This window comes from Gigantopelta aegis, chromosome 6 (genome assembly GCF_016097555.1).
Source record: "Gigantopelta aegis isolate Gae_Host chromosome 6, Gae_host_genome, whole genome shotgun sequence".
Taxonomy (NCBI): domain Eukaryota; kingdom Metazoa; phylum Mollusca; class Gastropoda; order Neomphalida; family Peltospiridae; genus Gigantopelta; species Gigantopelta aegis.
This window is the reverse complement of record NC_054704.1, coordinates 26,293,444-26,317,029: the sequence shown is the minus strand read 5'-3', so window position 1 is coordinate 26,317,029 and position 23,586 is coordinate 26,293,444. Positions and strand designations below refer to the sequence as shown.

Sequence of the window (23,586 nt, the reverse complement as noted above, 5' to 3'; positions counted from 1 at the left end):
TTATTACACATGTGCTTCGTTTGATTATTATTAACTTGGTTATGTTGAACCATATGGATAATAAATGATTTTATTAATCTGTGTTGGCAGACTGAATGAAAATGCGTAATTCATCCAATTTTAACTAATCTATATCAATATCTTTAAATGATGTAATTAACATTGTAGCTAATAGCTATTAACTTTGTTAAGTAGATTTCTGCAATTTGCTTGTCCCAGGACTGGTAAAGATGTTTTAATACACTTCCAAAGCCCTGCTGATTAAACTAAGTGCTGGGGTCTTCATTTACTTTCATATATTTTAACTAAGACTGGATTGCCAGTAACTTTGTTTAATGACTGTACATGTTGAAGATGATGTTTTATATTGTACAATTTCAGAAACTCCTGTTGGATGTTCCTCACGGGAAAATGATCTGTCGAGTCCTGAGTGTGAATGAGAATGACACAAACTGCTGTGTAACCAACTACTACCAGGCAGGTCCAGGAACTCATCATAACTGCTGTCTCAATGAATTGCTTGCAGTAAGTTTAACGTATTACAAATACCTGGTTTACCAATTATTTACATATATATATATTGGGTGATTCATAACAAATGTCCCACTTTTTGAAGTTGAATAGCAGAAAATTATGTGGCACAATGCAGAAATCAGGTCACTCCAAAAATTTCAGGGTTGATTTTTTCCCTCTCTCCATTGCCTAAAATGTCACTCCATACATATATGGTACTGCATATTCAAGTTTAACTGTAGATTATGCTTTACTTTAAACAGGAAGATCTATTTTACTGTAATGTATTTTTCTCTCAAATACTTTATTTCCAGACTCGAATGTATGAGCCTTGCTTTGATACACTAAGAACAAAAGAGCAGTTGGGATACGGTGTTTACTGTCGGCCACTTGTGACAAACGGAATCCTAGGCCTAGCAATCACAGTTGAAAGTCAAAGTTCAAAAGTCAGGTGCGGTCTCAAAAATCTGTTCTTCACTTTTATGTTTTATTCTTGAACTTAATGACAGCACTGATGGCATTTGTGATAGTTGCGATGTGAAATGCCATTAGTCAGATGCTTGACTGGTGGAATTTTTTGTCGCTGGATAAAATTGACTGCAATTGATTGAGGGGATGGTCTTCTGTTTGCTCATTTTGGCAGATTAAGTTTTTACAATTTGTCTAAAGTTTCCTATTTATGAAAATCTTACTACAAATGAATTCACTTATTTTCCCCACAATTTACGGATACCCCTGAAGTTTAACATTATCAAAAGAGTCAGGTGATTCAGTCAGGCCTATGAATAACTAGAAACAATAATTTGAAAACAACAACCAGAAATTAACTGTTGAGCAATGTATTATTCTTTTCATCTTAACCTGACCACTTTACCTATTTGCATTTCCCTACTTTACCATTGATCTGGTCTGAACCTCCCAACAGCCAATGATTGGCTAAATCTTTCATTGTACCCAGCCTGCAGGGTACTGTCCTTCCGGTCAGGCGATCATGTCTTCCTTCTCTCTCCTTCGCTCGATTGGTTTGGATGTTCTTTTTTATGCTCTGCATAATCAGAGTCATCCTACCTTTATTAATGGATTCAACTCATTTAATTTTATTAAATTAAACTTTTGCATATTAAAAAATCCCAATATACACAGAAATGAGGAATTTGTTTTTACTTTTAATTACTGCATTCCATTTTTTTCTTGATAATTCATCTTTTTTGTTAGTGGGGAAATAATTCCTGATGAAGGTAAAATGTTAACACTCAATGTACATGTACATTAATCACAAGTAGAATTGTTAGCCAAATAAGTGATGTCACAGAGATGGGGTTTGTCACAGAAAAGATTTACATTGTAAATATTATCTGTTGTTTTCATTACATTATTTATCATAGGAACACCCTGCATGTGTTCGTAGAGACAAAACATAGGTTTAAGAATATTTCATTTATAATTATATTTAATTGTTATGCATATTCTTTTCATTATTAGAACGTAATTCTAAAGGTTGAGCTGATCTTAGGTAAAATGATAACATAAACTATTCCTCTGTTATTAACTGTATGGTATGATTTTAATTTGTTCATTTTAGTAATACCGGTAATTTTTTTACAGAATTTAAGATTATGGTTTAATATACATGTATCTTGTTTGTTGCTCATGAACACAAATTTGCTACAACTAAAAACATTTTTTACTTTTATGTACCTAATAAAGTGACTTAAAAGGTGGAGGTTTTTTTCCTCATTATTTTGTAGTCTGGAGGAAGTTGATGATAAAATAACAACATTTTTGGAAGAATTTGAGCAAACACTTCACGATATGACAGATGCAGAGTTCCATACTCTTGTAAGTATTAATTTCTGGGATTAAAGTTAGGTAAGAAGGATTTATAGAAGTTCATTTAACCTAAAAACAATCTTGTTTGGACTATAATTTAAAGAGGTTTCAAATGACAGTTATTGACATGGATTTAAGTACAGTAACTGTAAATCATGAAATTAGTGTGAGCAGGATATTAATGCAAAATATGTGACGGGGCATCCATTAGAATGAATGTATTATTTTATGCCAGTATAAAGTAATCTTGTAATGAAAAAGAAAAAACACATGAAAAAAATTTAAATTAAAATGCATTTAATATTAACAATATATAAATATTAACATAGGACAAAGTGGAATTATTTAAAAATTATTATTATTTTTTTATTATTACAGGTGCAGTCAGTGATCACAGACAAAGAGTCGGAGGATACCCACATGGGCGAGGAGGCTCAGCGATACTGGCGCGAGATTTTTGACCACACCTACATCTTCAACCGCCTACACAAAGAGGTCAGTTTTATTATTATCAATTTTGTACGATAATGATATAAAGAAAATTTCTGTAAAATTTAATTTCGTACTTGGAGAAAAAATTATTTAGGCTACAGTGAAATTTCATTAATCCAGATTCAGTAATGTGGCAAAAGAAACACCACCTTTGGCAGTCTTTTTTCCAGGCAGTCGTTATTTAAATAAACGAGTAAAATATAATGGCAGTTTGGTTATTTGATTCGGTAATTGTTACATATGTTGTCGAGGGTAAAAGTAAAACCTGCTTGGATCACATGTATACTGTAAACCGGATTAATATTGCGACATGTTTTTTTCGCGAATGACCCCTAATATCTGTAAAAAATAATGTGTTTGAAAATAATGCGTGCGTATAAATTTTGTGACTAGGATGGGTACGAACCAGGACAGAATGCAGGGATGAGAATATTCCATGAGTATCCATTGAGGTTGATCTTGTGAATTGAAACATAAATATCATTTTAGTATGAGTTCTAACATCGGTCATCAGAACCAAAACATAAACATCATTTTAGTGTTTGTCCAAACAGCTGTAAGTGAAAGTTCCATAACCTGATTCTCACGTTCAATGTGATATCTGGAGATTTATCTTTTAGATCCAAACTACCAGCAAATTCCGGATACTTCTGAAGTATAGATATATTTATTACACATAATCATCTTAATTTATATCACTCAACTTGTTTGGTTGAAATTCCTGTAAGGTTGTAATGCGCCAATCGATGACATCATCATGTGACGTCGATGTGTTATGTCCCACTTGTCGTTCTAGTGGGACGTATCACTTTGATATGTACCAAGATATTTTTGGCCATATTGGTAATAAATATTTTTATCATATATTAGCTAGCATATCCAGTGTTATCAAAGTAAGTGATATTTTTCAGATCACATACTTTCAGAATTTGATATCTTTGCAAATTAGATGTAAATTGATCGAGGTCATGACACTACGTTTATTGACATTTAAACAAACATACTACAGTAACACTCCATAAATGATGTATGCATTCATAGTCATCAAACAAAAACATTTCAACAGCAACTTTACACTGAAAGCTGCCCAGTGTTCAGAAAATTTAAAAAAACGTTAAGCACTAGTTTATTTTTATGTAAGGATATTCAAAATGACGACATTTGAGTTTGAAGTCATTTCCATTAAAAAAGACACTGTCATATTCAGTCATTTGAATATCAGGTAATGGCTGACTGGAATTAAAGTTATCTCTCTCTCTCTCTATCTCTCTCTCTCTCTCTCTCTCTCTCTCTCTCTCTCTCTCTCTCTCTCTCTCTCTCTCTCTCTCTCTCTCTCTCTCTCTCTCTCTCTCTCTCTCTCTCTCTCTAAAACAACATTAAAAGGGAAGTAACTTGTTGCAGATATAAAAAAACAAATTACTATTACCAAAACTGGAGTTTTTCCAATATTGCCACAAATGTTTGCATAGATTAAATCAGATTTATTGACAATCTAACCTGTTGAGCTATATAATGTAACAGGATTTGTTATGTTGTTACATCAAGACTGTTAACAGTATTTGCTAATAATGAATATACATGTTTGTTAAAGATTTAGTTATAAATTATTAATTTTCTTTATTAATTTTATACTTTTAAGGTTGTCGTTTTGAAGAAGCTATCCTTGCATGATTTGAGGAAATGGTTCAAACAGTATTTAGGCAAGAAACAAAAGAAACTCAGCTTACAGGTACCTATCATATATCCACCCTATTCTGAGTGACCTGGGGGGTGGGGGGGTGGGGGTCCTAGAGCACATCCAAAATTATACATTTTGGTAAACAAAATATTTAATGTTGTATCTATTCTGCAGTTTTTTTTTAGTTTAGCAGCCAAGCTAAGTATTTCAGATCTTCCATCATTAGTTTCATGTTTATATACGAGTTATGACAAGTACTGCTCTTTTTCCCCAGATGGATGGAATTTTGAGTGATTATCTCAGCTAGTTATATTCTTACACCCTCCTGTTTTTTTCTACCACCAGTCTAAAGTCCGAGTTGTAAGCTAAGAAACATTTGATAATATATAATATATTAAATCATCATTATGTTAGACTAGGACTTGGAAATAATTTAATGTACATGTTCAGAACAAGCTGTTGTAGGACACACTTATCGTGGACACAAGTTCTGGCCTAGGCCAATTGTTTCGTCCAAGGCATCTGGATGAGAACACTGATGGTATTGATGTAGTTCCAATGAAGCATCCTTTCCATCAGAGGGGCGAGACATAGCCCAGTGGTAAAGTGCTCGCTTGATGTGCGGTTGGTTTGGGATCGATCCTTGTCAGTGGGCCCATTGGGCTATTTCTCGCTTCAGCCAGTGCACCATAATGTATATCAAAGGCCGTGGTATGTGCTATCCTTTCTATGGGATGGTGCATATAAAAGATCCCTTGCTGCTAATCGCAAAGAGTAGCCCATGAAGTTGCGACAGTGGGTTTCCTCCCTCAATATCTATGTGGTCCTCAACCATATAACCGTAAATAAAATGTGTTGAGTGCATTGTTAAATAAACCATTTCCTTCCTTCCTTTCCATGAGTTCAATATTATTAATTTCTTTTAAAATGTATTTACAGGTTTATGGTAGACCGATGGCTTTGGGATCAACAGACGACACTTTCAAAGGCTTGACATATTTGTCAGCAGATGATCCAGATGTACGGTTCATCCTGAATATTGAACAAACAAAGAAGACTATGAAAGTCTTGCCATACACACTCATTACTCATTGAGGGATGTGTTCCAGAGAATGAAAAAACTTTATATCTTACCCCATGTTTTTTTACATTGTGGGGTTGTTTTCTAGAGATTACACTGTATATTTATATTTTACAGACACTTTTCACTTTTGATGGGAAATTTATTCTACAGAAAACTGTTTATACATCTTATCATGTTTTATTTCCCATGCAAGTGTTTTCTGGAGAAAACAATTTTTACATCTCTCTACATCTGCAAATTGCTTTCCGATGGGCATTTTCTAAAAATGAACTTATTTGTATCTTATCACAAACTTGTTCTTCAGATGGGAATTTTTTTCTACAGAGATGCTGTGTATTTGTATGTAAATACTATGAAGTTGTTACTGGTGATGGGAGTGCATTTTAGAGAGAGATACTATGTACATGTTTGTAAATCAAGCATACCATGAGGTTGTTACTGGTGATGAGAGTGCATTCTAGAGAGATAACTATGTACATGTTTATAAATAAAGCATACCATAAATTGTTACTGGTGATGGGAGTGCATTCTAGAGAAATACTATGTACATGTTTGTAAATAAAGCATACCATGAAATTGTTACTGGTGATGGGAGTGCATTCTAGAGAGATACTATGTACATGTTTGTAAATAAAGCATACCATGCACTTGTTACTGGTGATGGGAGTGCATTCTAGAGAGATACTATGTACATGTTTGTAAATCAAGCATACCATGAAATTGTTACTGGTGATGGGAGTGCATTCTAGAGAGATACTATGTACATGTTTGTAAATCAAGCATACCATGCACTTGTTACTGGTGATGGGAGTGCATTCTAGAGAGATACTATGTACATGTTTGTAAATAAAGCATACCATGCACTTGTTACTGGTGATGGGAGTGCATTCTAGAGAGATACTATGTACATGTTTGTAAATCAAGCATACCATGAAATTGTTACTGGTGATGGGAGTGCATTCTAGAGAGATACTATGTACATGTTTGTAAATCAAGCATACCATGCACTTGTTACTGGTGATGGGAGTGCATTCTAGAGAGATACTATGTACGTTTGTAAATCAAGCATACCATGCAGTTGTTACTGGTGATGGGAGTGCATTCTAGAGAGATACTATGTACATGTTTGTAAATCAAGCATACCATGAAATTGTTAGTGGTGATGGGAGTGCATTCTAGAGAGATACTATGTACATGTTTGTAAATAAAGCATACCATGCAGGGCACAATATTTCATGAAAACCGTTGTTCTGTTGGTGTATCGGTTATGCAACTTTAAAATCATGAGAACCACCAATCAGTTGTGTGGTGAACAATTACATTCTAACATTAAAGGGACATACCCTAGTTTTTAAACACTAATGCATATTTGTTACTATTATAGCCGTTTTTGATAACTGAAAGCATACTTTATTTAGATTTTATGGTTTAGATTATCAATTTCTGTACATTCGAAATGTTTTTGGTCATCCTGGTGTTTTTAATATCACAAAATGCATTTCTCATATTTTTAAAAACGCACGTGCGTCTGAGAAATAATAGTTATGGAGTCGAGTTTTAGCCTATTTTTAGAGGGTATTTCACCATTTCAAAGTCACAGACTCATGTTTTACTTAATTATAACTTTATCCAAATGTATTACAGGTTTGTAGATTAATTAAAGTTAGTGTTAATTTTCACGGGTTGAAACTAGGGTCTGTCCCTTTAAAAGTACTATATATCAGTAATGAAAGTGAAAATCAGTTTGTTTTTAAATACATTTAAACCATCAATGTAGTACAGAACCGTAGTTCAGGTGTTTTAGGATTAGTTAGGCCTAACTCATCGGTTACAAGATCTATATTGACGTAATCAAACAATCGGTTACCCAAGTAAAACTCATGTGAATTGACTTTCGATTACCTAAGATTTTGAAATATTGTCCCCTGCCATGAACTTGGTACTGCTGATCTGAGTGCATTCTTGAGAGATATTATGTATATATATGTAAATAAAGCAATGTTTTGATAATTTATTAGTTCCTCTTCTATTACCTTAATATATATATAGACAACTTTTCTTAATCAACAGCTGTGTGTCTGAAATAGTAAGTGTTTTAGAGAAACAGTTTTTGTTACATGGGCTGCATGTGTTATTTATTTGCAAGGGATTTCTTGTATTCACTTCCAACAGAGTAGCACATACAACTAATCTTTGAGATATCAGTCATGGGTAACCCAATGTGTGTACAAATAGGAAATTGAGACATTGGGGCCAGGGGTAAAACATATTAATTACTTGTTCTGTTCAATATATCTTGCAGGGATCAAAATAGTGTTGTCGACCGGTTTTTACCAGTCAAGGACACCACAGACCAGGAGATATTTTTACCTGTCATCCCATCGGACCGACAATTTTATTTGTGGTTATATGGCGTCTGACTTATGGTTGAGGACCACAGAGAGAGGAAACCTGCTGTCGCCACTTCATGGGCTACTCGGGATATTTTATATGCACCATGCCAAAGACAGGATAGTACATACCACAGCCTTTGTTATACCAGTTGTAGAGCACTGGCTGGAACGAGAAATGGCCCAATGGGCCCACTGACAGGAATCGATCCTAGATCAATAGCGCATCAGGCGAGTGCTGTACCACTAAGCTAAGTCCCGACCCTATTTTATCGAATTCAAATAGAAGCATTAAAATTGCTAAAAGTACATGTATAGCACTTTATTATCCACAGTTCAAGATATTCACGGAAATGTAACCAGTATGACCCAAGTGTCATGATTTCACGTGTATAACAAATGACGTAATTTTGTGAAGCGACGTCATAACTTAATGCAGCTTCCCCAGTGTAAATGCTGATCAAAATGACATCATTTCAGAAAATGACGTTTCATCGTCTGTTTTTAGTTACATTTAAAACGTTTTGACACTCTAGAAAACAAAGGGCATTATTCATGGCATGCAAAACGTTTCCGAAGAAAATATACAGCTAAAACGTCGAAGTATACAAATGTTTCTGAGAGTTCTAGTACTTAGATTTGCATGGATGCCACTGCAATTTGACCAAAATATATACATTAAATATGGATGCAAACCTGATCGACGAGTAGAAACACTCCATTCAGATTTTAATTAGTAAAGCCTCAGATATAGGTAACATGGTACTACCCATCAGATTTAGGTTATAATGTACTAAAAAATTATAATGTTTATTTTGTTTAATGACACCACTAGAGCAATTAAGTTATTAATCTTTGGCTATTGGATGTCAAATATATGGTAATTTTAACAGTAATAGAGAGGAAACCTGGCATATTTTTCCATTAGTAGCAAGGGATCTTTTATATGCACCATCCCACAGACAAGATATACCAGTCGTGATGCACTGGCTGGAACAAGAATTGGCCCAATGGGCCCACCAACGGGGATTGATCCTATACTGACCGTGCATCAGGCGTGAGCTTTATCACTGGGCTCCGTCCCACCCGACAATGTACTACTCCACAATCAAGCTCATGACTTTAAAGTCATCAATATGGTTGCAGCAGACGTTAGCAAGTGTAACAGTAACGGATTATGAAAGTAAAAGTGTAAACATTGAGAAAAAGCAGCATCTGTGATTTGTTGCTCTTTTCACCTCACACAGTCTGCACCAAACACATTTTACACATGCCCAGAATAAGAACAAACACAGATGTCTGTTATAAGATTGGTTTACTGACATTGGCGTAGCCCACACCAACACAAGTCAATACGAGTTTCTCTCCACCAAGCTGCAATTCCTGATCATCATCATCATCATTGTTGGGTTTCTCCTGCACATCCACTTTAAACATGATCTGGAAAAAGTCTTTTATGTGTCTCAAAAACTGTATTCTGAAAATGCAAAAAGACATATGTGGGTAAATAATTTTTAATGTCGCATTTAAACACATTTTTATTTACTTCTGAATCAGTATTATAAATGTAATAGAAAATTGATACTGAAGGTAAAAAATAATAATTTTACATGAAAATTCTAATAGTGCTTCAACTGTTATTAATTAGTATACTGTTGGATACAGGTATATAAAAGTATAAGAGTAATTACCTCCTTAACATCAGATATTGAGCTGAAATTTTGTGTATAGCTTTATCAAGTACTTCACAAATTAAGTTCAACTTCCATCATGATTTACTAAACAAATTTTTACCAGAGTTATGGCCCTTGAACTTAGGAGATACAAACATTTTTACTGTTTTCCCAGGACACAAATACAGGTATTTAAAAGTGATTACCGTACCTCCTTAATATCGGATATTGAGCTGACATTTTGTGTATAGCTTTTATCAAGTACTGTTATAAATCAAGTTTAACTTTCATGGCGATTTAACCATTTTTACAGAGTTATGGCCCTTGAACTTAGGAGATAAGAAAATTTTGAACAACTGGACCCTGGTTTCTAGGATTCATTTTGCATATGCTTTAGTAAAAGGAATTAACATGTCATATTTGAACAATATAATTATGGTCGATTTCACAGTGTAATGATGTTGATGACTCACTTTGTAATTTCGCGATAAGGAAAAATGTATCTTACGTGTAAGACGTCAGAGGTCCAGTTAGTATTTTGGAAATGTCCTGCTGACCCAGAACCATGAACAATGCTGCTACACTCTGATTACTCGAGTCCACACAGCCACCCTGCAGAAGAAAAAAATAAAAATAATAAAAAATAATTAAAAGAAATGACAATCTAGTTTGGAATTCTAACACTTTTTTTATACAACCATCTTTAAAAATACAGAACTTAATGTTCTTTATTTTAGAATGAGGAGGTGTTTCTATAAAATGTATTTTAAATGTTTTTAGCTAAGAAAGCAATAACAAATGTTTACGAAAACCATCACAATTTCGTCTGACAAATATTCCAGCGTCAATTCCAGCCACCATGTGATTATTCCTTTTCCTTACATATGGTTTTAATCATAGATAAAGGTTTTGTCATTCAGATTTATCAGCATCAAAGTCTTGTAAATGCATACTCAATCATATACCACAGCTTGGACATACCAACAACTTAAGATTTTATTTTTTTTACTCACAACTTAAGATGGTAAAAAAAAGGAGTAAACTTTGTTTTATTTAACGACGCCACTAGAGCACATTGATTTTTTATCTTATCATCGGCTATTGGGAGTCAAACATATGGTCATTGTTTAGAGGAAATCTGCTGTCGCCACATAGGCTACTCTTTTACGACAGGCAGCAAGGGATCTTTTATTTGCACTTCCCACAGGCAGGATAGTACAAACCATGGCCTTTGTTGAACTAGTTATGGATCACTGGTCGGTGCAAGTGGTTTACACCTACCCATTGAGCCTTGCGGAGCACTCACTCAGGGTTTGGAGTCGGTATCTGGATTAAAAATCCCATGCCTCGATTGGGATCCGAACCTAGTACCTACCAGCCTGTAGACTGATGGCCTAACCATGACGTCACAAGATGGATTATCTACCACAGAGATAAATCCCTCTCTGGAAAGATTACTATATTTAGACCCACAAATATTACCCTGTATATTTCTTCTAGGAGCATTTTTGCAGTCGCTGCTCCCAAATCTTCTGGAACTGACGGCCCATGTTCAGAACCCCTCGGATTGGAAACTGATTCTGCACACAGAAATGTCCCATTAGTTGTTTCTGCGACAAGGGTGAGGCCAAATCCCGGGGATCTGAAAGGAAATGACAAAATGAAAAAAAACTAGTTAATGACGATGGATTTCTGCTTTATCCTGTGAAGGTAAGAATGGGAATTTTTCATTTGGCCTGAACAGGATAAAGCAGATTTATCCTGCAATCACTGTATACATTGGCAAGATATGATGACTAGATAAATCTCTATATTTTTGGTCAGTGACCGAAAATATAGAGATTTATCTAGTCATCATATCTAGTCACCTGACATAAGCCCGACTCGACTCGAGTATTTCACAGTAGATTTTCAATAAACATACTCTTTAAACCATTTGTTGAAGTACAGTAAATACAAATAACTTTTAGTTTTGCAATAACAATACAAAACTTGTATATTTATTTATGAATTAGAGTTTAGAAACACTTTTTAAATGTGACAGAATGTAGCTAGCTTCTTACAAATAATGACGTCATGTATCTTGTATGACATCATACGGGAAAAGTCTTGCTAGGTTGACAATACTCTATTTGCATACACAAAACTGGAATAAATAATGATTTTCCAAATATTCCTGTAGGATTGCAGGATAAAAGAAATAACTGGTTACTGTCTTAAGATATTGGCTTTATCCTGCTCAGGTCAAATGGCGAATGCAGCTCGGCAGAGCCTCGCTGCATTCGCCATTCTAACCTTCGCAGGATAAAGCCGATATCTTAAGACAGTAACCAGTTATTCCCTATATCCAACGTCATCAACTAGTTATTATCTTTATCCTGCAGACTTGCAGACCTTATGCGTGTGACGTCAAAAGTCATATCTTGCTAGTAGCAGGACATGACTTTGCTTTATCCATCATCATATTCTGTCAATAGAAACGGTTATTGCAGGATAAAATAAATTAAAACAGGTTTGCCAATGTTACAGTAGTCTTGGTTGTGAGTCAGCCGACAGGGTAAAGTAATTACCTGCTACCCCTCCACCCACCCAAACGATATATTCATCTGGAGACATCCAGAAACAAGAGGTGTTTCAGTCCATCAATACTCATATTGCTTCAGAAATTAGTCATTGATTACTTTCATTTCATTCCAATGACTCCGATTACAAATGGAGGGAACGCCTTTTTTTATACTATGGAATTTACACCTTGTTATTATTTCTAAGTCGATTGATTTCTAAATGGCACACAAATTATTTTATTTTATTTTGTTATTTCCAAAAAACTTTTACTTTACTTCTTACATGAAACCAATTATTTAAAACAAACAAATTTGTAAGAGGATTGGCCAGATTATAGATGGAGTTATTTCCATTTAATACTTTTAACCAAAAATCTATTTTACCCAACACTGCTGCATTTTCATGATCAAGCAGAAACAAAATATGAGACAATTTACAGGTTTTGTTGATGCAACTACATACAATTATGCAACACTTAAGTATTTTGATTAATAATTTTAAAAGTATAAATTGCTGTTAACAAGTAGAGTCTCTGTGGTAACAAACTTCTTTTAAAGTTATAAAAGCATGATGAAGGGAGGAAATGTTTTATTTAACAGCACACTCAACACATTTTATTTACGGTTATATGGCATCGGATGACATATATATTATTGAGAGAAGAAACCTGCTGTTGCCATTTCATGGGCTACTCTTTTTGATTAGCAGCAAGGGATCTTTTATATGCACTATCCCACAGACAGGATAGCACATACCACAGCCTTTGATATACCAGTCGTGGTGCATTGGCCGGAACGAGAAATTGCCTAATGGGCCTACCGATGGGGATTGATCCTAGACAGACCACACATCAAACGAGTGCGTTACCACTGGGCCACATCCCACCCCCTGCATGATGAAGACATTATACTTACTTGCCCGACTGTGAACCCTTGCAGTGGTCGGTGTATATATAGATGTCTGGTAAGAACTTGTTCAGAATGCCCCGTGTGGAGTCAACAATCCTGTTCACTGTTGCTGGAGACACACGCACTGCCCAGCTATACAATGTTAAGGAGCTACATCAAAAAAACTAACATTCAAGACTTGAAATAGGAAGTAAAATGCCCCTGTTATTTTTTTTTTAAATAGGACAAAAGAAATATGGTTTGCTAAGGAAAAATATGGCCTGCTGAAAATAAGACAGCATGGGGTGAGTGGAGAGAGTTTGTGTTAGTGTGAAAAATTAGGACCTCTGAGATGTATTATAAGAGTATTATGGAATTAAAAAATGATCTGTGATATTGTGGGTGGTTTAACAATTGAATTGTTTTCACCTGCAGGTGGCTATTTCGAGCACTGAACTGTGTTTATTTTTAAAATGTTTAAAAGTTTGTTTAATGACACCACTAGAGCACATTAATTTATTAATCATCAGCTATTGGATGTCATACATTTGGTAATTTTTACATAGTCTTAGAGAGGAAACCCACTAATCTTTTCCATTAGCAGCAAGGGATCTTTGATATGCACCATCCCATACAGGATTGCACATACCACGCCCTTTGATATACCAGTCGTGGTGCACTGGCTGGAACGAGAAATAGCCCAATGGGTCCACCGACGGGGATCCATCACAAACTGACCGTGCATCAAGCAAGCGATTTACCACTGGGCTACGCCCCGCCCCATTTAAAATTCTTAAAGGCAGTTCACCAACATGGCATTCATACAATGTGTTGCCTAAAAATATATACATTTAATTTTTAATGTTTTTTTTATCAGCTACCCAGTTATCAAACACTCAATATTTCTCTAAGGATACGCCACTCCTCTGATTCGCTTCACTTTGCCTGGATCTGTGAACTGTATTGGTCGGAGTTTCTGTCGACACGGACAACTGAATACAATCTCGCCACCTCCATCGGGAGCCGCTCCACGTTTGTTTATCTAATAAAACAAATTATACACTGACCATGATAATAAATAGTAATCTGTAAACTTACTTATACAAAAAAAATATCTTGAGGAGATATCTATGGTTTATTTGACTATCTGCAGATATTAATGCTGCTTTTACTGTTGCAAATAAAGTCTTACAAGCAACATGAAAAAATTAGGGTTGAAGCATTAAAAATGAACTAATATTCAAAGTGCTTCTACACCGAGACAGATGACAGCAAACCCATTTTCTCACACATGCGCGCAGAGACACATACACACACACAAAAGTCAAATAAGACACACCTATACTACATACCTTCATCTCTAGACCTTCATCAGTACCAAGAAATCTCTTAAGAATGGGAAATGTCGACAACTTTATCAAATCCACCTTAGTAGAAACAAAATATTTACATCATGTTTTCTAGACATATATAAACAAAAGTATCAAAAACTATGTTTTTAGAAAAAAATGAACATGTGCTTAAAAATCTATTCCACTACCTCTGCTTCTCTATGTAAAGCAGTTATGAAGTCAGAGATGTAATACCCATTTAAAAACATGAGTACTGCTAAAGCAATACACATTCTATGTTCAAGGGCCATAACTCTGTAAACAAATTGGTAAATCACCATTAAAGTTAAAATTGATAAATCTGTAACAAAAATTCAGCTCAATATCTTGAGGTATTGCAAAAACAAAAGTTCAGAAAAAAAAATTCATATCTCCTAAGCTCAAGGGCCATAACTCTACCAAAAATAGGTAAATCACCATGAAAGTGACAGACAGGCAGAAGGATGGAAACAAAACCTATAGTCCCCTCCTGTTGGATCGGCATGGGACTAAATAAAAGCTGAAATGATCATTAAAAAGCTGAAAACTCAATTTTTACTTAAACAAGCATAATTTTTTACATTTCAGATTAAATCCATTCTCTGTTTCAGAAAAATATTTGATGCATTTAAAAATCTAAAATCAGCAAAAAAGCCAAAAACATTTCACCTCCTTCTCAACTATACAGAAACTGGGCAGGCATCCAAAAGTGCTCATTCTGACAAGGGTTTTACTTATTATAGTATAAACTTGGAAAATTTATTGAATGACAGCTAATTTAAGCAAATTACAACTCACTAATTTGGTTTCCATCCATCACAATGACCCCTGCCCCTGATAAAAAAATAGAACAAAAAAACATGTACTTACAGAGGGATCTGTTTGGTCGCTTGTCACTCCACGGAGCACTGCTTGGATGGGTTTCTTTGTAAATGGAGCTAAGCAGATCAAAGCCTCGAGGTAATAGCCAATAGATCGCTGTGGATTGCAGTCATGTTCAACACTTCCACCAATCAACAAACCAGGCTGATAGAACAAACTTGTGCCTGTAAAAAAAAATAAAAATAAATATTAATAATAATAAATTAAAATGTTGTTTAAAGCAATTTTATCAAATTTCTTTGATAACCTGCAGGCACAACTAATTTGTCCTAACCTCCCAAAAATAAAGGTGCATTAAATATGCTAATTTTTTAAAATGTTTCATGAATTTAAATTATATCCAATGAATGATGACTTAAATGCTTTACTGTTTACCTGTTTCATTAACAATTATCTTCGAACCATTCGTCAGTTTATCGAGAAATCTTATGAAACTAGCTTCAAAATCTGCAAAATAAATTACAATATTATAAATATTTACCAAACACATACAAATAAATCTGAATTAATGGAATCAATAATATTGCAAATTCATTGTACAGTAAAACATGTCTAAACCGGACAATAAACAGAAGAGATCGGGAAGTAGGAGGAGACGTCGTCCCACGGCAGCTCAGAGGGTAGCAAACCGGGCGGCTCAACCGCCAGGGGCGGTCCCTCCTGCTTCACAGAAGAAGATGAGACTGGCAGGGGCGGTTCAGGGGGAGCCAAAACCGGCAGCTCAACTGCCGGTGGCGGCCCATTCTGCATCGCCGTCTCCCACTACTCAGAAGCAGCAGACGCCAGGAGCAGCAAAGGGGGAGCCAAAGCTGTCGGCTAAACCCTCTGCAGCACCAACGCCGATGGAAACAGGAAAAGTGTTGTCCGCACCAACCAATCCACCGGCGTCTCCACAAGTCGTTGCGACAGCGGTTGCAGAGCGTGAAGCCAAGAAGAGGAAGGTGTCGGTCCAGGACTTGTCCGACATACAGCCCACGACTTGGCAGATCGCACGCAACAAGCTTCCTGGACGGTACCGCGACTGTGTGAAGGGGGAGTTCACTGCGACCTCTCAGCTGCCAGGCCCCTTCGTCACCAAGAGCTGGAGACCAACTGGTCAAGGGTGGTACCAGTTCCAGTACGTCGAGAGAAGTCGCACCTACTACCTGACGTCGGAGTGGAACGGGATGTACTGGCAAGGCTTGCTGAAATCAGACATGGATAATCCAATCGTCCATCGGATCACCAAACTGATACTTCCGGAAGACTACTCAGCAATACTTCAGGGAGAGTGCTTCTTCCTGAAGTGCCGAGCCGATCATCCCATCAACTCGTCATGAGTTCCGCTGCAGAACCTCTCCTAGGACATGTACCTTTTTAGGGCTTTGTTGGACTTAAACATTTTTGGCCGCAGTTCAAAATTTTATTGGTTTTTTTTTTTTTTTTTTTTTTTTTTTTGTAAACAGTCCAACGCAGTTTATTTTGGCAGCCCGTCTAAATTTGCTCAAATCACCTTAAAACCTTTTCGGACTTAAATTTTTGTAGCACATTTTGGTCTTCGGTCTTTGACCTAACTACTAAATTCTTATTCCAAATTCCGCCCACCTCAAACTTACGCCCCCCCCCCCCCCCCCACCCTCCCCCGGCCTGGACCATAAGATCGGACTTTAAACTTTTAGACCTTCGTTCAAAATTTTATCTCGAAATTACTTCTTTCTTTTTTTTAAATATTATTAAATAGTCCGATACTCTCTTCTTTCTCTTATTTATTTTTTGACTGTCCTTCTAAAATGCTCCAAATTATATAAATATTCGGCCGAGCAGTCAATTCAATTATTTTTGGCTTGTAACTTTTTTCTTTCTAATTTTAATCCTACTAATTTCTTTTACTAATTGCTATTTTCAAAATTCTGTCCATTTTCAACCCCCCATCCCAAATCAGGCGTGTTATATCTATCTAATTTCTTTTTGACCGCCCGATCTAATCTAGCAACCAAATTTAATGAGTAGCATTTTCTTTATTAATTATATTAATTAGAGATGCGCATCAAAAATACACCAAGACACCACACTTTTTTGTATTGGTGTGTACTCCCTGGGTGTATTGATATGCTGTTTATATTAGTTTTATTAGTAAACGTTAACAGAATATAAATATAAACCTTTATACAAATGAATACCTTTGGAATGACCGTTGGCCTATTATATTACAAAGTTCATTTGGCCATTTTAAGAAATAATTACATTTGTAATTACAAAGGCAAAACTTCTTTCCCAAAGAAAAAACGTCACTAAAGCAATACCTATTGTTCGAAACACACGTGTTAATTGTGATTGGAGCTTCATAAACTCTAAAATCTGTTCTGTCCTGCATTTGTGAGGTTTTTTGATTGGGAAATGGGTTTTTTATTGTAAATATTGTAAAGCGGGTTTTTGGTATATTTACACTAAAAAAAACGTCACTAAAGCAATAGCTATTGTTCGAAACACACCTGTTCATTATTTCGTATAGTACAATCCCGAAAGCTGCTCATCCAAGACAGTGTCTTGGGTGTATTTTTGGGGTATCTTCGGGTAAATAGTCGGACCCTAAAATCAGTCCTGTTCCGCATTTTACAAGCAAGGCGGAAACAGACGTATGCATATGTTTAGGACTGACAACAATATTTGTGCTTCATATAAATTGTAAATCATATAATATTGATAAACTGTCAATAAAGTATATAAAAAACCCTTATTGGATACGATTTTGGCAGAATTATGGTTTTTGTGAGGTTTTTTTATTGCGAAAAGGTTTTTTGATTGTAAATTTTGGCATATTTCGGGTGACCCGATGAATGATGTACATAGAACAGTTTTCGGTGATAGTAGAAAAATTACAGATTCTTACTACCCATTGGAATGTTTATGTAAACAACAACAAATGATTATATGGAAAACGTTTTATACATTTTATAAATGAAGTCTACAGGTAAATATTACTGTTGATAACAGTTAGTGTGAACAGTGAGCATGCGCATCAGACTCATCATCAGTCTTTTTCTGTTAGAGCGGTTTTTGGGGAAACGAGAATACCTTTTATTCCTGGATCATCATCTTTGGAACGTATTCTTTTAATTTTGACACTCTTTCCACTTAGTGTTGATAAAACTAGACGTTGCCGGAAATAATTACATCCTTCGTATGTGATACAGTTCAATGAATTAACACTCATCTTTACAACTTTCGTTTTACTTTCTTGCAATACACGTGTTAGTCACTAAGTCAGCATAAATAATGTTATGCGTATTTAATTATTAAAAAAATATTCTATCGACATTACTAAAATGAGCAAATAAATAGATACCAAAATATTTTATTGCTATTTTAATATTAATAAATTATTTTGTTGTTAATATTTATTACGAAACGTCAAATATTGATTTTGCAATTCGCTTTACTAATACTAAAATTACCTCTTTTAGAAGAGTAATTTGACGGAAGTGTTGTGAAAACCAAATGTAACGTTTCTTTTGATGGTTTATAACTCGGGTTGGGGCTGTTAATTTGGACATTTAGCACGTATATCTAATTTTTAAAATGTTAAGACTTTTAAAATTAAGGGAAATTGGTGCTGACAACCCCTTAATTTTGTATCGTGCTGAAACAACGCGGCGATTGTTCGGTTTGGAACTGAGCAAATACACAGACTGTGAAAGAGTGCATAAAAGTCCAATTGGGACATTAGATATTGATCTCGCTGAAGGAAGATAGTAAGTGCATATTTAGTGTTTCGTCTGATGAGGTATGGCATGGCTATGTCCTCAGATTTAAAAGAAGAAGTAAACTGTTCCAACAAAATTAAGTATCCTAAACTATTGAAAACTGCCCCCCAATCAAAATCAGACCTCTGTGTTACAGTGTGTAAAAGCAAAACAAAACAAAACGAAAAAATTAAGAAGAGTAATTAATTGCCCACCTAACTTAATTGGGGGAAACCATTTAAAACATTACCATATTGATATCATACTAAGTGGAGCTAAAAAAATACTCTCCTAGAACTAGTCTGGAGAGTGATAATGATAGTCCCCCTTAAATGGTAAGCTCTGCAAAACCTGTCCCATATATCTTCAAACTTGTTCATCAAGATAAATGTTGACATGTATACATCAAGGAATATGTCACGGTTTATCTTGATGAACTACTTTCAAATAAGCCACTGAGGCTAGTTCCATGGTTCCTGTGTTGTCAGCATACACATTGCTTTCGCTAATCCAAACCTAATTGTTTTGTTAATATCGGATAATACAAAATTAAGGTCTAAACTGATAGCATAAATATTATCACGTTTTGTAGAAACTAGTATCGTGGGCAATTATGAAAATTACCTTTACATGTAAGATATACATATAAAGACAGTTTTCTTTTTGTTGTTGCAGTCTTCTTTCTGGAGCAACTAATGGAACTGTTGCCATTCATGATCTGGAGGATTTCTCAGGTGACTTCCGACATATATACAAGCATGTTTGTGGGGTGAACCGAGATAACCGTCATGCTCACAAACATAGTGTTACAACTGTTCAGTGGTATCCACTGGATACAGGACTTTTCACAACCAGTGGGACAGACAAAGTACTGAAAATATGGGACACAAATAGACTAATTGTAAGTCCATTCAAATGGAGATAGGAAATATTAGACAAACACAAAACGATTTCACACTTACGGTTATGTTTGCAATTTTTAATCTAGATACGTTTAAATGCATTTTGTGAGTTTAAGTTTAAAAGCTCATTATTAGAAAACCTGTGCATTTTATGTTTGTGTATTTAACAAATGCCCGACTTTCTTAAATATCTTATCATGGGGTGTGCACACATCTTATTTCAATGTACATACAACACTTGGCTTCATCGCCATTTTAACAGATTCATCAGTGAATAAGTATTTCTTGAATTATGCTTTGGCAAAATGCCTGTATTACCTGTATAAGTGTCCTGGTTTTGATTTATATATTATTTGTACATGGATGCTTAAAAAAACATAATGATGACTAATTTTATTGGTACATACACTTGTGTAAACCTTAGATCCCTGAAAAAAAGCTTTATTCATCATGTGTGTCATATTATGATTATGATTTTTTTTTCTTTTTTCTTTCAGCCAGCTGACAAATATCGATTTGACACCATTATTTATTCTCATCATCTGTCGCCAATAGCAACAAAACATACACTGTTAGCAGTTGGTTGTGAGGGCTCTACACTGAAGCTTGTTGATCTCAGAGCCGGCTCATCAACTCACATGCTTAAAGGACACAAATCATCCATCTTCTGTGTTAAGTGGTCAACGAAGGATGAATTTATATTAGCTTCGGGCAGGTAAACCTAGTTATTTCTAAATCACCTCTTATGCAATACCTTTTAACTGAATATTCAGTATCTTTTTTTAATATAATAAGATTTCACTACTAATTAACTTCTGAATTAATTAGCTTCTCCATGTGGTAATTTTAACAAGATGTTACTAGTGCTGGCATATTATTCAATTAAACATTGGCCTTAAGGCTAGTAGGTACAAAGATCATATCTCAGTACCTGTAAGATTTTTGACTTCTCAGTGGGTATCAACTTTTGATTCACTATTGATCATTAACAATATTTTGTTATATTCTTTTCTTATTATCTGTGTGGTCCTTAACCATATGTCTGATGCCAACTAACCATGTTACAATGTGTTGAGTACGTCATTAAATAAAACATTCCTTTCTTCTTTCTTTTTTATCTTAAAGTTTGTACAATTTTGTTTCAGTGCTGACAATCGTGTCATGTTATGGGATATACGGAAGGCAAAGGGAAGTCTGATGTCTCTTGACCAACATAATAAACAGTCATCCTCGGGTACCAAAGAAGGTAAAGACAATTCCAGAAAATAATTTTGTTATAACAAAGGCAAGTTTGTTCATTTCTCGATTCATGAACATAAAAATTACATCAGGGAATGCATCGTAAAATGACATCGTTTTCTATTGATAGTATTATTGAGCATTATTATTCTAGAACCAAAAAATAATTCAAAACAAAATATAAATTTGTTTGTGTTTTTATTAATAAGTATGTTTCATATTTAATATTAAGGATTGTCTGTTATTTTTTCTTTTCACATTACCTGTCCTCAAACAAGTGCACTCCTCCCCCCTACGGCTAGTAGTCTGGTCTGAACATCCCAAAAGTCAATGGGATGGCCTAAATTCTTCTACTGTATGCTCCTCTAGTTCCGGTCACGTGACTGTAACTTCCTTTTTTTTCTCTTTGCTTAAGTTTTCTCCATGTTTAGGTTTATCTGGGTATGAACAAAAAGGCATGGCAAACATTTGAGTGAATGGCTTTGCTACATGTATTTAACACAGTTTGTGCATGCCTTTTTAGTTCATACCCCAATGAACCTAACAGAAACAAGCATTTTGAGAGTACTGCTAAAGCAATACATCTGACCCAACAATTTTTCGTATCTCCTGTATTCAAGGGCCAAACATCTGTGAAAAGTGGATAAATTACCATGAAAGTTAAAATTGATCAGTAGCAGTACATGATAAAGCTATATACAAAATTTCATCTCAATATTTTCAGGTATTGCAAAACAAAGTCTGGAACTTTTTTGTTCTTATCTCCTAAGTTCAAGGGCCATACCTCTGTCAAAAATGGGTAAATTTTCATGAAAGTCAAACTTGATATGTAACAGTACCTGATAAAGCTATACACAAAATTTCAGGTTAATATCTCAAGGCCTTCTGGAAAGAAAGTCTGGAAAACATACCTCCTAAATTCAAGGCCATAACTGTCAAAAATGGGTAAATTGCCATGAAAGTCAAACTTGATCTGCAACAGTACATGATAAAGCTATACACAAAAATTCAGCACAGTATCCCAAAGCCTTCTGCAAAAAACCTCCGGAAAATATATATGGGACAGACGGAATGACGGAGATGAAACCTATAGTCCCCTCAGGTTGGACCGGTAGGGGACTAATAAAACAAAGATCCGTAAATTAAAACTCTGTGTTAAAAATCTCTGTGTTAAAAATGTGCTGAATACAATGGACCTGTACTTTACTCAAAGAGTCGACATATTTTATCAATTTGATTTCCTTTCTTCTTTTTCTCCAGCATGTACTGCACACAATGGACATGTAAACGGAATGTGTTTTACCTCAGATGGTCTCTTTTTATTAACCTTTGGAACTGATGACACCCTTCGTTTATGGAATACCTCTACTGGAAAAAACACTATGGTCAATTACGGCTCCATCAGAAATGATAGTAGAAAGAACGTCCAGATAGCTATTTCACAAAACGGCTGTCCAGATGTTGTTATTGTGCCAAATGAGACTAACATAGAGATTCTAGAACTTCATTCGGGGATGACAATCAATACGCTAAGAGGACACTACAGTCAGGTGAACAGTTGTGTGTACCATCGCGACAGACACGAAGTGTACAGTGGTAGCAATGACAGAAACATTCTCATCTGGGTTCCAGAGACTGCTACAGATTATGATGAATATCTGAAATCTGAGACCCAAAGCAAAAGCAGGAACAAGTTTGTCAGCAGAATAGCAGCCACGGCAGATTCTTGGAGTAGTGAAGAAGATTAAAATAAAATGTTTATAAAAATGCTTCTTTTTTTAATTTAGTTTTGGAGTGGGTTTTGTTTTTGCAATCCCATCTCTTAAATCTCTGTATAACCTCCATCTCTAAAAGTTCCTCTTTCAACAAGGTACCAATGTGAATAAGGACAAATATGTTGAATAAGAGCAAATATGTTGAACAATGTTTTTAGTTTTTTTGTAAAGAACTCTACCACAGTATGGTTCTATTTGTTTTATTTAGTGTTGGGGCATTATTAAACATTCCTTTTTATACAATGATCATGAAGATGATACAATATGTATGCCCTCCTTGCAGATAACCCATATACATATGAAGGGAATAACCTGTGATAATGTCCAAACAAATTGTCAATATTATAATGGTCATGGATATCAAGATCATAATAACAGATCTTGGCCATTAACAGTTGTCAGTAAATGCTTGCTTAGGTGTAAACATTCCACGTTAAATTTCAAAATTAATTATGAAAAGTGTGACATCACAGGTTATTACTGTGGACCCTTCATAGAGGTTTCTTTGCCATTTAAGATCACTCCCGCTTAGCACCATATCCCTTCAAACAATGGTTATAACTTTAAAATATAACATACAAACT

General features: G+C 35.1%; 3 protein-coding genes across 5 annotated transcripts in view; 2 read left to right on the top strand and 1 right to left on the bottom strand.

Annotated features, from left to right (window-relative positions):
- The window catches only part of LOC121373873 (nardilysin-like), a 62,861-nt gene extending 56,130 nt beyond the window's left edge, over positions 1–6,731 (top strand). For all 3 annotated transcript variants that reach the window (XM_041500657.1, XM_041500655.1, XM_041500656.1), the window contains exons 29-34: positions 382–525; positions 828–964; positions 2,262–2,352; positions 2,722–2,838; positions 4,475–4,564; positions 5,453–6,731. In XM_041500657.1, the coding sequence (XP_041356591.1) occupies positions 382–525; positions 828–964; positions 2,262–2,352; positions 2,722–2,838; positions 4,475–4,564; positions 5,453–5,608 (735 nt within the window). In that variant the 3' untranslated portion in view covers positions 5,609–6,731. The remainder of the gene's footprint in view (positions 1–381; positions 526–827; positions 965–2,261; positions 2,353–2,721; positions 2,839–4,474; positions 4,565–5,452) is intronic.
- Positions 6,732–9,285: 2,554 nt separating this feature from the next.
- On the bottom strand, positions 9,286–18,592 carry LOC121375713 (RNA 3'-terminal phosphate cyclase-like protein). Its single transcript, XM_041503306.1, has 9 exons — positions 18,419–18,592; positions 15,740–15,811; positions 15,353–15,528; positions 14,465–14,539; positions 14,030–14,154; positions 13,140–13,265; positions 11,143–11,302; positions 10,169–10,272; positions 9,286–9,464 (listed from the first exon to the last, which is right to left on the bottom strand). Exons 1-9 carry the CDS (start codon positions 18,555–18,557, stop codon positions 9,290–9,292), a joined length of 1,152 nt encoding a protein of 383 aa, XP_041359240.1. The 5' UTR covers positions 18,558–18,592; the 3' UTR covers positions 9,286–9,289.
- Positions 18,593–18,820: 228 nt separating this feature from the next.
- Positions 18,821–22,994, top strand: LOC121375408 (DNA excision repair protein ERCC-8-like). The gene is made up of 5 exons (XM_041502842.1): positions 18,821–19,095; positions 19,762–19,987; positions 20,486–20,703; positions 21,134–21,234; positions 22,488–22,994. The coding sequence occupies exons 1-5, from the start codon at positions 18,923–18,925 to the stop codon at positions 22,973–22,975; spliced, it is 1,206 nt and encodes a 401-aa protein (XP_041358776.1). The 5' UTR covers positions 18,821–18,922; the 3' UTR covers positions 22,976–22,994.
- Positions 22,995–23,586: the final 592 nt, after the last annotated feature.

Bases quoted from the DNA above. Each gene is read 5' to 3' on its own strand.
- LOC121375713 (XM_041503306.1), bottom strand. From the start codon at position 18,557: ATGAGTGTTAATTCATTGAACTGTATCACATACGAAGGATGTAATTAT. The intron at 15,529-15,739 runs GTAAACAGTAAA...TTTTTTTTACAG, and splicing joins GATAATTGTTAATGAAACAG to GCACAAGTTTGTTCTATCAG. The intron at 14,155-14,464 runs GTATGTAGTATA...TTGTTTTATTAG, and splicing joins ATGAAGGTCTAGAGATGAAG to ATAAACAAACGTGGAGCGGC.
- LOC121375408 (XM_041502842.1), top strand. From the start codon at position 18,923: ATGTTAAGACTTTTAAAATTAAGGGAAATTGGTGCTGACAACCCCTTA. The intron at 19,988-20,485 runs GTAAGTCCATTC...TTTTTCTTTCAG, and splicing joins GGGACACAAATAGACTAATT to CCAGCTGACAAATATCGATT. The intron at 20,704-21,133 runs GTAAACCTAGTT...ATTTTGTTTCAG, and splicing joins TTTATATTAGCTTCGGGCAG to TGCTGACAATCGTGTCATGT.